The 15,527-nt window shown below is 36.7% G+C and overlaps 1 protein-coding gene across 1 annotated transcript in view; it reads left to right on the top strand.

The window, feature by feature from the left end:
• Positions 1 to 2,443: 2,443 nt before the first annotated feature.
• Positions 2,444 to 15,527, top strand: part of PUDP (pseudouridine 5'-phosphatase) — a 59,875-nt gene continuing 46,791 nt past the window's right edge. Inside the window, exons 1-2 of the mRNA XM_009287844.2 lie at positions 2,444 to 2,525; positions 3,774 to 3,992. Coding sequence (XP_009286119.1) covers positions 2,444 to 2,525; positions 3,774 to 3,992 — 301 coding nt within the window. The remainder of the gene's footprint in view (positions 2,526 to 3,773; positions 3,993 to 15,527) is intronic.

The raw sequence follows: 15,527 nt of genomic DNA, 5'->3' as shown, positions 1-15,527 counted from the left end.
AGGGTTGCTATAAAAATGACTAGAAGATGATATGATATGTGGCTAGGGAATGAATATCACTCACTCCCAGTGAAATGTAGTGAGTGGATGGACAGTACGTCGTGGTGATAATGTCCATGTAAAAGATATATCAAGGGATGAGAGCTAGAATGATGATGAGTATTTTGAAAGGCCGAAGAGAATGAAGCTGAGGTTGTACATTTACTGCAAATTGCAGGAACGACGAAGTCTTGCTTTTTCTTCCCCCTGTTAGAACAGGCCACTGCCACCTGTGTCCCGCTGTGTTCTCAGCTTGTATTCCTGATGGGAGCTAGCAGTTGGGCTGGATTCACTTGCTGAAATGTATGTGTCTATTACCACTTGGGATGCTGTAGGGCATCCAGCTGCTCATGCGGTAAGGTGTGAGTCTCGCCCAGATTACTTTTTTTAATGGCAGCTGTGTGTGGATGTCTTGGACATACCAGGGTGTCTAAGATACCAGTAGATGCCTATAATTAGGCACTTGAATTGAACTTCTAATTCCTTTTGCTTGTTTTATTTCATTGATGTGTTATATTTATGTGTGTACATGAGATTTAATTTCTTACTGTATCGCTGATTTATAGTAGTTTGAAGTTATGATTCTTTGCTATACTTAAACTCTGATCAATCAGTTGTGCTGTGGTTTATTTCTTGTTACAATGGCGAAAAAGCTAGCCTACCTCGTATTTGTTAAGCAGTTTTTTTGAGATTCCTCCATTTCCATGGGAATAAGAAATCTGAAGTTGTATCGTTATTTGGTATTTATTTACTGCTGTCTAATTATAAGGGGGACATATAGATTTTCCTTTGTCTTCAATCAAAAGGAATGTATGTCCTTATCTGTTATATATGTATATAGGAAGTGCAGCTTTTTCAGCAGTAGTCTCCTCAGATTCCGACTGGATATTTTGCAGTGTGTGTGTGTGTGCTCATATGAGTAATTTTTTTCCCCAGATTTCAGTTTTTATTCATGTGCTGTAGTGAAACATGTCTATTCGAGCCAGTAAAATGTACACATCTGTGCTTTTGTCATCCAATCATGAGAATTAAAATCACATTGTTTCTCAAGAATTATGAATACGTAGAATCTTACAAGAGGTCATGAATCTTGAGATGATGATAATTTTCATTGCAACCAAGTTTATGTCCAGGGTCCACATGCTATGACTTCAGGCAGAGTGAAAGTGATCTCTTTGAAAGACAAGTTGGAGGTTTTGTAAGCCAATTCTTTTGATGGATAATTAACGAGGAGAGGGAAGGAAAGAAGGCTTTCTGACATCCTGCTTGTTTAAGCATTTATGTTGCTTTAAACACTTGAGTACTATGTGAGACTAACTCACATTTAAATTAAATGTAGGCAGTGGTCAGTTGTGGTGTGTTGACCAGTTTGGGGTTTTGTTTGTTTGTTTGTTTTGTGGTTTTTTTTGTTTCTCAGCACTGAAAAAAATAAATTCTAACACAATAAGAATAGGGTAACAATTAACTGTTTTAATAGATTTTACTCAAACTTGTTCATGAATGTTCTTCAGTTGGCAAACTGCAACATTGCATAACAGATTATTTTTAGGTCTGCAATAGGGACATTATTAAGCATTTCTTTTAGAAGAAAAATAAAATTCTGTTCACAAGTCTGGTATGTGATATTTACAAAGCAGGAGGCTATTAAATTGAGTATCTTTAGCTATACAGTTGAGTCTTTCACTTTCAAATAGATTAACATGTAATTATTGTAGAGACCTGTAGGAAAATTTTCATGTTCTACAATTATACTTTTTGATTCCTTGTTTTGTTCTATTTCTGCTTAGTTTGCTATGTATTACTTAATAGGATGAGGATTAATTTTCAGTTTCAATTTTAAATTTAGGGTAAGAATTTTATGTCCTTCACCTGGTGAGTCTGAGATACAGAAGAAAAACTTGTATATGAGAAAAAAGGAAAGAGAGAACTGTGAAATTTTAAACACTGTATTCTTAATTCACCTTCTCATCCCGCAGAGAGTACCACCTGGCAGTATCAAGCAAACTGGGGGATTTTTTTGTTGTTGTTTTTTTCCTTCCTGCTGTTAGCCAGCTTAACACTTTTCAAAGCCTAGTTGCTTGTCTTTCTGCTGTGATACCTTTCCTGTGTGTTTTATGGGTCTCCGGGATTACTCCTAACTTTTTTCCATAAGTGTTGTTGTTTAAGAAGCATTTGCAAAGAGTAGTTCAGGTGCTTTTTTTTTTTCTTTCATTTTTAAGCTAAGAGGTTTTTGTGAACCATTTGCTGCCCTGTTAAGCAGTCCAGACAAGTACACTGGGTCTTTAGCTGATTTTTTGGCTCAGCATTCCTTCTAGTTACTGAAGGGGAGCATGAAGAAGAGTGTTCTGGCAGGCGGCAGAGCGTGTCTTCTGCACTGCTGTGTGTTCACATGATGGTAGGTGCGATGATGGGAAACGGCCCCTATGTTTCGCATTTGATTTCAGATCGGAATCATCTGCTGATCTCGGGACAAGCAGATTACTGTGGTTAAGCGGCGAGCATTTGTCAGACTGCAGGGAAGATCTTCACGTATATTGTAGTCGTGGGCTCTGCTCTTCTTTCTTCAGTCTGTCTTCTTCATAGTATCTGTGTTAAAGCTTAAAGTTTAAACTCTGTCGCATATTTCTTATATATTCAGAAAGTGAGGCAATGTCTGCATGAATAATTTCACTATTTTATTATCCCTATAAAAACATTTTTACATGGCAAAGGACATGTTGATAAGTGAAGTCCTTAATTTCTCTAAATAAATCTCATAAGAGCAACTACTTTCTTTCCTCGCTTTTGCCTTTCATTGCTAAAGTGATAATAATAAACATACCTTTAGAGATACAGAAGGCAAAGACATGCATGAGAAGGAAATTAAAGCATGGTTAACAGCAGTAGCTGGCATTTCAAAGGAGACTACTTAAAAAGATAAACAGACTGGTAGAAAAGCCACTGTTCAAGATCTTTGCTGAAGTGAAGCCAAGAGTTGAAAGGACTTTTCTTCCCCGTTTTAGTGTTAAATTAAATGTTATTGACCTTCTTTTTCAAAGATTTGTCTGGGGGTAAAGACAGGAAGAATTGTTTGTATTTTAAAAAAAAATAATTGTTTGAAAACTAAAACCACTTTTGACACAGAAGCTGATAGTTTCACTGGCAAAATTCAGCCTGAAGTTTACTCTTGCAAGAAACCCCCCTGGAAATACAAGTGGGTGTGTTCTGCTTGAGTAATCACATGTAAATGCAGAGGTGCCAGCAGCACTATAATAATGACTGTAGTGTCTTTGAAGGCACTCTGAAGCTTCTGTTCAAAGACACACATAATTAAATCTTTTTTTTTTCCAGTTTACATGGAATATGTAATTACATCCCCCAAGTACCAGATTTCCTTCCTTTCTTTTCTTTCTCATGCAAAGAATAAATAGAGTATTTTAATTAAGACACTGCTTGCTAACCTGTATAGTAAAGAAAAGTGATGAAAGAGCAGGTCCAGATAGTTCTTTGTTGTGACTCTCAGTAATCTTTTCTTAACAGAGAAGTGACAGCTTGAAAAACCTAGGTACTTCTGAGGTGATTTTAGAAGTCTGGCTTTCCTTCTGCAAATAAAGGGAGGCAGTTTTGTCCACTTTGATATGTCCTCTGGCTCCCAGTAGTTCACTCTGTGACCATTTATGTGGTCCTCGTTGTAAGATTGGCTGCTCAGCTAGCTGTACATGGTTTTAATCTTTTTTTTAAATTTTTTTTGGCAGATACTGAGCATCTCTATACAATAGTGTTCGAAGAGATCTGTGGGCGTTTTGGAAAGACCTACACCTGGGATGTGAAATCCTTGGTTATGGGTAAAAAAGCCCTAGAAGGGGCACAGATTATTCGAGATGTTCTAGATCTTCCCATAACCAAAGAAGAGTTATTACATGAAAGTAAAATGAAGCAGGAGAAGATATTCCCTACTGCTGAATTGATGCCAGGTATGTTTTTCTTCAGTATTTAGAAACTGTTTATGGAATTACTTAAATGCTAACCAAGGTAGAAGTTTTTAATCTGCCTTCCACAAAAACAGTTTCTCTTACAGATTCAGTTTCATCACTCTTGTTTTAGCAAGTTTTACTCAAATCTACCTGTTATTTACCTGTTAAAGGGTACTGAAACCTTTTTTTCTTGTTTACTTGGAGAACAGGGTTTTTTTCTACATGTTTTAAAAGAAGAAAAAAGACTAGGTAAATGTGCATGAATTCTGTTTTGTAAACCAGACATTCTTTGTAATTGTTGTTGGCGGCTGTGTAGCTCAGCAAGTTAATTTTCTCCAGCTATGAGCATAGTCCGACTTTGTTAAGCACAAATACACTTTTAAATGTGCAGACAAATGTATGAGCTCATGGATTCTTTCAGCTGGGACTCATCTCACCTAACCTGAACATTGAAACTTAAGCATGGTGTTTGAGCCAGCTGTGTGTCAATGGAGAGGGAGGGTTTCTCAGGTTATCCTAAGACAGGTAAGTACCATCACGTTCTGAAGATACATGTCTTTTACCAGTGATTGTGCAGGAAGCGCGAATGAGTAGCTTAAACCAGGTACCTCAAGATAAGTGAGAGGATGAATCTTACCTGTGGTGTGAACTCATACTTTTATATTCCATTACATTTACACCTGGAATGCTTAGAGAAGAATCCTCAGCCATGCAAGACAAGCAATACCTGAAGCTAGGATTGCTGTTAACTTGTTGTACAATGTTAAACTTCCTGGAGCAAATATCAATAATTTATGAAGGAAAAAAACCCCAAAAAACAGGAGGAGGGAGGAGAGGGGGAGGAATAAAAAAAAGTATTAAAAGTGAAGTAACTACATATCGCTATAACAAGTCTGTTACATTTTTTTCTCTTTAAATGTATGCTTGTTTGTTCTGATAATCTCTACAGCGCATTAATGCTGTTTTAATTTTTAGATGCTTTTTTATACCTAGTTTCATAATGCATTAAGAGGATGAAAGTTAAAAATAAGTGATATGTTAGGAATAAATAACAAGCAGCAAAAATAAAAGGTGTAATTTTTTTAGGCAGCTTAGAAACTTGAGTATTTTGTGCAGCCAACTTATTTAGTTACCTCTCTGATGTCTTTTATATGCAAGATTTTTCAAATTGCATCTTTCTCACCTATAGATCCACCTATAACTGTAAACCTAGTTAAACTCTCCAGGAAAACAAGAAAGATGGAGGGGTGTCTTTTTCATTTTTCATGTCAGACTTCTGGGACTAACTTTGCAGCTATGTCTTTTGCAAGACAAACAAAAAAGCCCTAGTCTGGTCTTAGAAAATGCCAGATGGACAGACTGGTGAAATGTTAGGAGGCACAGAGAAGAGTCACTGTAATGTAACAGCACAGGTAATAGATGCCATTAAGTGGATATTCTGTGCCTGCTGAGGATTGTGATAATGTGGCTGAGCTGGCTTGAAGAGAGTTGCAGAGAGGTGATGGAACAGATTAGCTGAAGGAAACATGAAGTTTTGCACTGTTCCTGCCTTCAGAAAGTTAATTCTGGGCTCGCTGAAGCTGGGCTATTACAGATGAAACAAGCAAAATTCTTACTGGGACAAGCAAGTAAACATTTTTATCATCACCAGAATTGTTCAACTGATTATCTTTTCAGCTCAACTAAATACATGTGATAACCTTGTTCAGGCTATTTTCTAAAGCAGAATTGACATGAACTTAAATACTTCATGCTCACTGGCCATTGTGGGGAGCAAAGGCAGCCTTGGTCACTGAAGTAGTGGGATCTGTACTTTACTTGGTAGCAGCGTATGAGATACAAGCTGAATTGCCATGAATTTTGAGAAAACCAGGTTGATGTCAGCTAATCATCTAGAAAGAAGTGGCTCCAGCTACTTACTATTTAGTTTCTTTAAGGACTGACCTGTTCTTCAATCTGATAACCAGATTTTTTTAGTCTTGATACTTTTCTTCTGTCCTTTTGTATCTTCTGAGGATATTTATTAATGTAATACTTGTGGATTTATTCTACAGCCTCTTAATGTTCTTTAAGTAAGAATGGACTTCATGCAGGTGGTGTGTAAGATGTAAGACTGTGGTGACATTTTGAGTTTACAATGTTCTCTGACTAAACTGATCTTTCAGATAGTTACAGGTAAATACAGGAAAGTGAAAGTTAATTGTCATATTTGTTAATGGCATAAGATGACTCTGATGTGCTGAGTCTCTGGCCACCTTTTGACAGTTAATAGGCAGGTGAGGTTCTATTTTTCAATCATTTTCTACAGTTTTTACAAAAAATAAGGTTCAGGTTTGGTTTGGTGGAGAGCAGTGCTGAATGATGACCAACGATGTTTGAAAAAGTGACTCAAGCAAAGCAGCACTTGTTTCTGGACATAGTGAGCTATGCACATGTTTTTGCCAGCGATGATAACTCTGTTAATTCCCTAATCAAGTGATTGACAGGTATGTCAGTGATGGTTAAGGATGGTGTGGAAGTTGTATGAATATATGATTGGCAAAGCAGTTCTTTGCCTGACAGGCTATATCACAGCCATGGAACGTAATGTACAACAGTTCTAACACATTAGTGGTTGAAGATGGAATTTTGACTATTTCAGTATGGCTGAGCTGACTGACAAGCTTCAATACATCAGGCTATGGTCAAAATACAGATTTCATCTATGAAGAGGATATATCCATTTCTAATATGGAATTTTCTGGTAACTATTTAAGAGTTTTTCACAGTTAGATTTATTTTTTGTTCTGAAAGAATCTTAGGGAAGGCTAGTTTTGATTCAGTGGAGAAAGGAATTAATCCAAGACAATGTTGACAAAATGACAGGGCTGCCACTTGTGCTGCTTTTCTAAATATTTCTGTCAGAGTACAGACGTTGTTATCTGCAAGAGTAACATAGTAGGCTTTCTGTTTCTGCAAATGCAGTACTACGTTGCAGGGAAGTGGATCGTCAGAAGAATAAGGAGTGACAAGTGGAGCAGAAGAAAACTGTGCATATGTACGTTTACTTATACATGTATAGGTGTGCTTTTGCTTAACATAAACCCAGAATATACACAGAGCCAGAAAAACCTAACTCCAAGTTACATAGCTGCCAGTAGTTGTTAGAATCATGCCAGGGTTATGAAATTAAAGCCATTATTTCATAGCAGTCTCTATTTTTTGGGTCATCATCATCACAAAGCACAGATCCTTAAGGATTGTGTGGTTGTGTATACCTTTCAGATGTTTTCCATTCCTGGGTCGTTTTCATGATAATTGGGATTTCTTTGTTGCAGCTCCTGTTCAGCCAGTGCAGAAGGTGATCTGCAAACTATTTTCTAGTTCAAGTACAGTTGACTATCTCTTGCAGGCATGAGGAGGTAATTTCATAGCTCAGTTTTAGTACCAAGTGAAGCCAGTCAGAAATCACAAAAAGAGAAGAAAGAAAAACAGTTCAAGTTCCAATGGCAACTCACTCTAAAGTCATACATATTTTTTTTTCTTGAACAGTTCCATTCAATCAGCAGTTAGTTTGCTTAGCTATTGTTTCCTTGATTCATGTTGTGCCCTTAACAGTTAAACAGACTTCCTACCACATTGTCTTTTCTTTTCCTTGCTATTATTGTTTTAATGGTAGGAAACTCTAGTGAGTCCATGCTGGGCTCAGTGAGTCTGTAACCCCTAGAGATCAGTCAATTAGCTGCAAACTCGGAATGATGCTGTCTGTTTGGCTAGTTTCAAACATTTGGCTTTTGCATTAAGTCCTAAAGGATTGCAACCCAAAGATGCTTTTACCAGGAAGTCAGCAACACAGTTGACAGAGGTTCTGAATTGTGTAAAATTTAGCACTTACATTTTTTCCATGGCCATGCATGTGTCAGTATGTCCAGACTAAAATGAGATTATGGATTTGGTGAACAAGGAGTCTCTGCCACCAGAAGGATCTTTGGTACTTTCAGAGAGCAATAAGATGAGAAGATAAAATTCTTTATTAATAGCCAATTACCTTCCAAATTAGGGAGTAGGTTATTAGTTTCCACCTCCACTTTTCTAGCGCAGTGAAAGGATAACATACCATTGCAGATAGCATTTTTAAACAATGTCTCAGAACAAAAAAGAAACAGGTGGATCTGAGAGTTATGTTTCCATAGTCTCATTAGATTCAGAAATAGAATAGAATAGACTATTTCAGTTGGAAGGGACCTACAATGATCATCTAGTCCAACTGCCTGACTTCAGGGCTGACCAGGTTAAAGCATTCATGGCAACTGCACCAAGCGGGGATAGCGCCACCTCTGTCACACTGTCACCTTCACAGCGGCAATGCTGACTTCACTTGAGGTTTGCGAGCAAGTATAGATAATAAATAGCACTGTGCTGATGGGCTTGCAACTGTTGTAGCACACCAGACTACATAAAAAATATTTTTTAATCAGTTTGTGACTTAAGTGAACAGACAGCTGCTTCTTGTTCTAAGTGCGATTATTTAATTTTTTTTCTTTGGGTGCTTTTAGTGTTCAGAGGCTGCTGAGGTTTTTACCGTAGAATTGCTTTTATGAACTTAAAGGATTATCATTGAACTGGCTAGAAATCCGGTCAACTTGCAAAGCTCTGAGTGGTAATGTTAGCTTTTCTTTGATTAAAAAGAGTGATGAAATCTTGGAAGAGCTTTAAGTTTGGTCTGATATCACATTGAATGTAGGGAACTGTAAATGATTTGAAAAAGAGGAGCAGTCTTTTCATACAGAGGCTATATTTATCCTTAAGATTTCCATTTGTACACAACTGAACATAAATCATCAAGACATGCATAATGCATGTACACAGTTAATTTAAACAAAGCATGGAGCACTTTGGTTTCCTTTAGTCTTTTTCTCAGCAGTAAATCTTTTCTTCCAAATACACACTGAATGCTCTCGGACAGCTTGTTTTGTGTAACGTTACACCAAAATGAAGTGGTCTTGAATATGGGTGTCTAAAGAGCCTTGATTTTGGTGCCCCAGAGGTCAGGTGTCCTCTGTTCTCATGCCGTTAGTGTGAGTCGAAAGCTAACTGTATCTATGCAGTGGTGAATAAAGAGCAACGCTGTGATAGATGTATATGAAGATCTTCTTAGAGGTAGTGCTGAAAGTCTCCAAAAGAGTGTGAAGTTGTATTTGGGCTCATAATTTGTGTGCAAGCTATGTGAAGAAAGAGCATGGTGACCAGTATAGTTCTTCCAACAAAAATTTCAGTGCACGGGGCAAAAGTCTGTTGATCAAGACAGTGTTCTCTAAAAAAGTCTGTAGTCATTCTTCTGCAGAATATGCTGCATCTCAGCTAAAAGACTTAGCAAGTATAATTATATTAGCACGGGCTACGTAGTGTAGATGAGCTCTAAAAGTATAGCAGGGAAAAAGAAACAAAACATGCACATACACTAGTGAAGAAAAAGGGAAGCAGGTTAAAAAGAGGTAGTAGATTAAACGACTAGTCAAACATGATACAAAAAGGAAAACAGAAATGAATATTTTTTGGAAGAGACTAAGTAGCTCATATTAAATAAATAAATAAATTACTGCCCCCTTCCCCCCCGCCTCCCCTCCCCGAAAACTCAAGCATATACAGATACAACAAAATATACATAGGGAAAGATCTGGTTGCCCATGAAATACAGGGTTTTTTCTCTATTAAAAAGAACTTTCTGGCATGTTTCAATACCCCACCCCATTTTTCCAAAGAAGCACATTTCTTATCAAAAAGGTTCAGGAAAGAATCGTTCCTTTGGCTTACAATTACAGTTGACAATAAAATAAATGTGACTAGTAGTACTCATGATTAAATTGTCAAATGAGAGTGGCCTGTATAGCTTATTGAAGTGAGGAGAATGAGTATCTTTTCAACAACTAAAATTAACTGGAGACCAAATTACATATTGCGATTACAAAATACAAAAAATAAGAATAGCACAGGAATTTAACTGGATAAATAATCAAATAACCAGTAACTAACTGGGGACGGATGTAAGACAATTTAATAAGTAAAATGTCTAAAATAACTCACTTTTTCTAAAGTATTTCTGTAGTCCACAAAACTATGTCAAAGGATACACAGCAGTTGTAGATAGCAGTAATGTTGTTACTATAATCGTAATGATTTGAGGCCTATGTGAGAGAAGGTTTGAAATGAGAAGTAATATCTTCATTAAACTAACTGAACTGTGGAGAAGCTTTTGGGCATAGAAAGTCATCTTCATATCAGTTTTAAAATACCCATTTGCTATTTTGTATTTTTTTTTGGGAGTTCACAAGTGTTTGCTTTCTAAAAAAGCAACTATGAAGAGGAAGACACAAAATAATAATTTTAAGTCTATCCGAAGCTTTTATCATTTCTGTCACATAGCCTTTAGCTTTCTGTAATAGTTTAGCTTGAACTTTCACTTGAATCTGAAAATGAACAGGCAGAATCTATGGAAACTCCACAATATAACCTGATTTCATTGGCTACTTGATGCTTGCATTTAATTAGTATAAGGCATATGCTGTATTTATGGTGTTTTGTTTGGTTTGGGGTGGGTTTTTTCATTATTTACTATCTTGAACCGAAGTAATCCTACGTTATACTATTTCTCTGATTTTTAGATGTCCGACACTAATTGTTTGAATAAGGACAACACTCATTTGGAAGAATATGAGGTATTAATGTATATGATGTCTCTCTGTTCCAGCTTGCTCAAAATGTTCTTAAATTGGTTAACACCGTAGCTAAATTAGTTGGAAACTATAAAGGAATGTTATCTATGATGGTTGATGCAGAACTGAAACCCCTGTGAGCTGATTGGGTTTTGTTTGAGGGTGGGAAAAATGGGGATGTGTCTGCTAAATGTCCTCCCTAGCAGAACATGTTAGCTTTCAAATAACAAATTTAAAAAAAGACATCACACACACACACACACACACAGAGTCTTCTCTATTGCCCACTGATTTCCTGTTTCTCTTCCTGGGATTGCATAATGGTTAAAATATTATTAACTAGAAATTAGATGTGATTAGTACCTAAGTGGCACCCAAGGAAGTACTAAAGAGACGCAAGAGAGGTATGGTACACTGTGACGTTCATGAAAGGATTTGCCACCGAAAATGCCACTGTTTGTTTATTTGAGGCCTTCTCAGCCAGGCAGGAGCTCCTGTAATGTAATTTTGAAGCTTAATTTTCATAAAAGCTACCTTGTAAATTTTAGGATACTAACTTCTTGTGGTCCTGTTTACAATGTATGCTTTTGCTTAAGAGGAGGCCTTGGGGAGTTCCATTCATTTTTGTAAGGGCTTTTTCTTACATAGCTTATGCTCATCTTTCTAGGATTGAAACAGACATTAGAGAAGACAGTGGAACTGTCTGTGTAGGCCTCAGCATTTATGTGACCTTCTTCCTGCACTCTGTGCTGGCAGTACACAAGCCAGCTGTATTCCTGAAGCCGTAAGACTGTAGGACTTTGCCCATGCTTATAAGACCATCAAACAGTGGATTTTCAGGTTAAGGTACTGGCAGAGCTTAGTGTGTGATTGTCTGCCTGATGGTGTAGTTATGCCTCCAATTGAATTGACTGCAGAAATATGAACATGAGAAATCATTCAACTGGTGAACAGAGGAAACTGAAATTATGGTTCAGTCCTGAAGTGGCATGAATAATCCTCTTCCCTACCTCAGATGTTTGCCCAGTTTGTGATGGAGATCACTTTCTTTTCTATCTGAAAAGCATTCTTATAGTCTACTGTAACACATTCATAGAAACTTCACTTTAGGAAAAGAGAAAAGAAAAAATGCTTTGTAAGACAAAAGTTTGGTTGGAATCTTGTATTAGAAAAAAAAATACAAGAGCTTTTTATTATCTCCTTATTTTTCTGGAGGCATTTCACAAGAAATAGGTCTGAATCTGAAGTTCCAGAAGTGATAAAAGTTAAGAACAGTGTTCTGTTCAGTGGTAGACAAACAGAAGAAAAGGGATGATACGAAAATTTGAAAGTATATCAAATAAAACATAACAAAAATGTATGTGTTGTTCACCGTTCTGAAGTATTCTGTATGACACAGAGCTCATGCTTGTATAAAGCTAAAAGGAAAATAAAAATTCCCTTTGTTTTCCATCAATTTCAATTAGCTCTCAGGAGTTATGTCTTGTTAATTTTCACTTCATAATGTATAAAATGTGATAACTGAAAAAAAATCATGTAGAAAACAGTGTTGTAATAGCATATGAATGATTAGATGGGGACTACTGTTAGATCATTTTAGTGTAGCATTATTTGGTTTCCTGAACTCTTGTTGTACATGTTTGTATTAGTCAATGAAAAGGAAAATGCAACAGTTAGCCCAAGGGTTTTGTTGTTCGGTATAAGTCTTAATTTTAGTTTGTCAGTTGATCCAATGTATTAGTCACCGTGGTTTCAGCTGAATCTAAAGAAAACAAACACCACATTGGAAGTCTAATGGAGGAATAATACTTCCTTTTTAAAAAAAAGGAATTATATGTATATATTATATATGTTTTTCTGCAACTTTCACAACAAAGGTGCTGATCTCTTGAAAATGCACCTGTGGTCTCAGAAGAAATAACTCCTTTCTGTTGGTTTAGTTGGTTTTCTTTTTCTTTTCCCAAAGTTGTTAACTTCATTGACATTTGTGATTATTCGGGTTGTAAAGATGCTGACATTTAAAGTTGATCCTTTTTCTTTTCAGCTTCTGTAACTAAACTTGGCTTACAATTCTTTTCACATATTTTTCACCGGTGTTTAACTATTACATTTAGAATATCGTAAGCATCTGTGTCTGTTCTAAAAATATTTAGAGATAGAGGAAAGAAACAGTATTTACCTTTTTTGATTGTTTGAAAGAGTACATTTGGAAATAAAACATAGCAATATGGGATATTTATTCCTGATTTTTTTTATGATTACCTGAAGAATTGATGTTGTACTGCCTAAGATTGTTATTGCATGTGTACCACATTAGGAATGTATCCTTATGCTGGAAAAACAGAGATCCTTATTTCTTTTGATCTTTCTTTTTTTTTTTAATCAAAGATGCTAAAAGAAAAAAAAAAGAACTTGCTGCATGTGGCTAAGTTTTCGGTAGGAGGGGTGGAGGATGGTCCCAGGAAGCCTAGCAGATAGGTCCCTCTTTGATGGATGGGCCTCTATCGCTTACATGGTAGCTACAAGTAAGTTAGAAGTTAGCGAGTTCACAGGAAATTTCACCATACTTCTTCCTAGCCATTGAGTTTTTAACTGGTTGTTTTTGATGTAACTGAAGGTTTCATTTGACTGAAAAATCTATGTAGCGATCGGGGATATAATGACAAAGTATATGCCACGGGAAGTTTCTTACAGATCTTTAAAGCGGTTTCCCACTTCCCTTCTGTTGATGTTTTCTGTAAAAAAAGCACAAGAAAGATACTAAGAAAGATATTATCTTCCTAATGAAGAATTATATGCTGAATTAGTACAATAATTGTGTCAGTAATTTGATGTGGTGGCAAAGTGTCTAAAGCTATACTGGTGGTAATTGATGCAAACAAAAATGAATTTTGTTGATCTATAGCTTTTACAAAGAAATAACAAACCTGGAATGAAAATATTTTTCAGCTGCTACTGTCTTGAGCTTGTTAAGTTATGCTTGCTATTCTTCCATATGCAATTTAATTTTTTTCCACAAAGCTGATTTTCCCCTTGTATTTTTTTTCTACTATATCTTGCTATGTTTACACATATGCAAATAATAATTTTTTACATGGCATATTTTTATTAAAGTGCATTTTCTGAATAATGTAAATCTTTGCCCTCTGGAGCTATTAAGGACAGCTGCATTTTAGCTCCCTTGTAGCGAGGGAAGCCAAAAAGAGAAAGTCAACACACACACGCACACATTTACACACTGAAATCATGACATGTGCTGGGGGAATATAAGAGAGAATCCTGAAGAAATAACCTTTCTGCAACAGTGCTTTTCTATGGCTGGCTACCTTCGATACAAACGTAGAATAAACATAGCCTGTGACAGATGAACTGAAGCTGTGATGCAGTGGAACTGAAGAAAATTAGCTCTTTGAAAAGAGCACAACTTTAGAGAAAACTAACTATATCATAGCAAGGGCATAGGAGATAGGAAAAGTCTTCTTACTTGTGTAATCTTTAGACTTTTTCTTTATATTACTACACAGATGATATGCCAGCCTTGCTAAATGTTGCAGATTATTTAGAATAAATTTCTTTGAATGAATGCATTTTATTTTAAAAAACAGAGACATTTAGGCTACTGCTTTACATTAAGAGATCTTAGTATTTCCATTAATTTAATATGGACTTAGCTTCACATGTTTCAGGATGAAGACATGACTATACTTGGGAAAAATATATTGCAGATAAGATTGTTGTTTATAGAATTGTCAAAATGGAGTAATGGAGCAGAAAGGCTGGATCACATGGGAAATGCAAATCGGAGATGCTGGGGTGGCAAAGGAAAGGATTAAATGGACATGTGGAGTAACAATGTTTTGAGGGAGCAGGGACCAGACATAAGTATGACAGTGAATCAGGAGGAAGGGAATGAGATTACTTTAGTACAGCCAGGCATGAAAAAGTAGGATAAAAATTCATGCAGTTGGAAGATGAAAACAAAGAATTGTTCTCAAGTTGGTTCAAGGAGCCAAAAGTCAACTGGAGGCTTATCTACCTGAAACTAATATCCTGTGTCCAGCACAGTTTGGATTTATGCCAAGAAGCAGAGCTGAAATGATTTTACAGATATGGAGGGATTTTTTTCTTGTGACTTGTTAAAGACCAGATGTCCACTCTCATTCACCATTAGGCACTGCTATTTGTTTTGTCTGGGAGAGGTATGCAGCATTTAGAATGCTGCAGCAAAGAAGCATTGAAACCTCTGCATAGGAAACGCAAAACTTGCACCGAATAATGAAGTATGTTTTCCTCTTAAACATTGAGTGCTGTGTTTTCACTTTTCCCTGCATTAACCTTCCGTAGCAGACTGGATCAGATTGAAATTTCTACCTATTAGGCTTGAGGTGTTCATTACTCTGGGTTCACAGCATCAATAGATAAAGCTCTGGTATTGACAACTGTGACTGACAGCTCCCCTTCTCTGCCCAGTGTTACTTGCTTTAATAATTGCAAAAGAGAGAAACTGAGCTGTCTTAGGGGCTGGTTTAAGCCAGTTGGATACCTGCTTCAGAAATTAAAACGATACCATTCAGTGAGAAGAGTATGTTTCTTTCACTTTGATCCCCCCCCCCCCTCCAGGAGCATAAATCTTTATAAAAGAAAATGTTCCCATGTGCTTTTCTCTCACTTACAGAAAGTTTGAAATAATGATCATACATAATGTTGGGGACATTGCTTAATGAGCTTCTAGTGGGTGTACTTATGCAGTGGTTAACGGGGGAGGTCCCGGATGACTGGAGGCTTGCCAATGTGATGCCCATCTACAAGAAGGGCCGGAAGGAGGATCCGGGGACAGGCCTGT

This window comes from Aptenodytes forsteri, unplaced genomic scaffold, assembly GCF_000699145.1.
Source record: "Aptenodytes forsteri isolate BGI_AS27 unplaced genomic scaffold, ASM69914v1 Scaffold200, whole genome shotgun sequence".
Taxonomy (NCBI): Eukaryota; Metazoa; Chordata; class Aves; order Sphenisciformes; family Spheniscidae; genus Aptenodytes; species Aptenodytes forsteri.
This window is presented reverse-complemented; position numbering and strand designations above follow the sequence as displayed.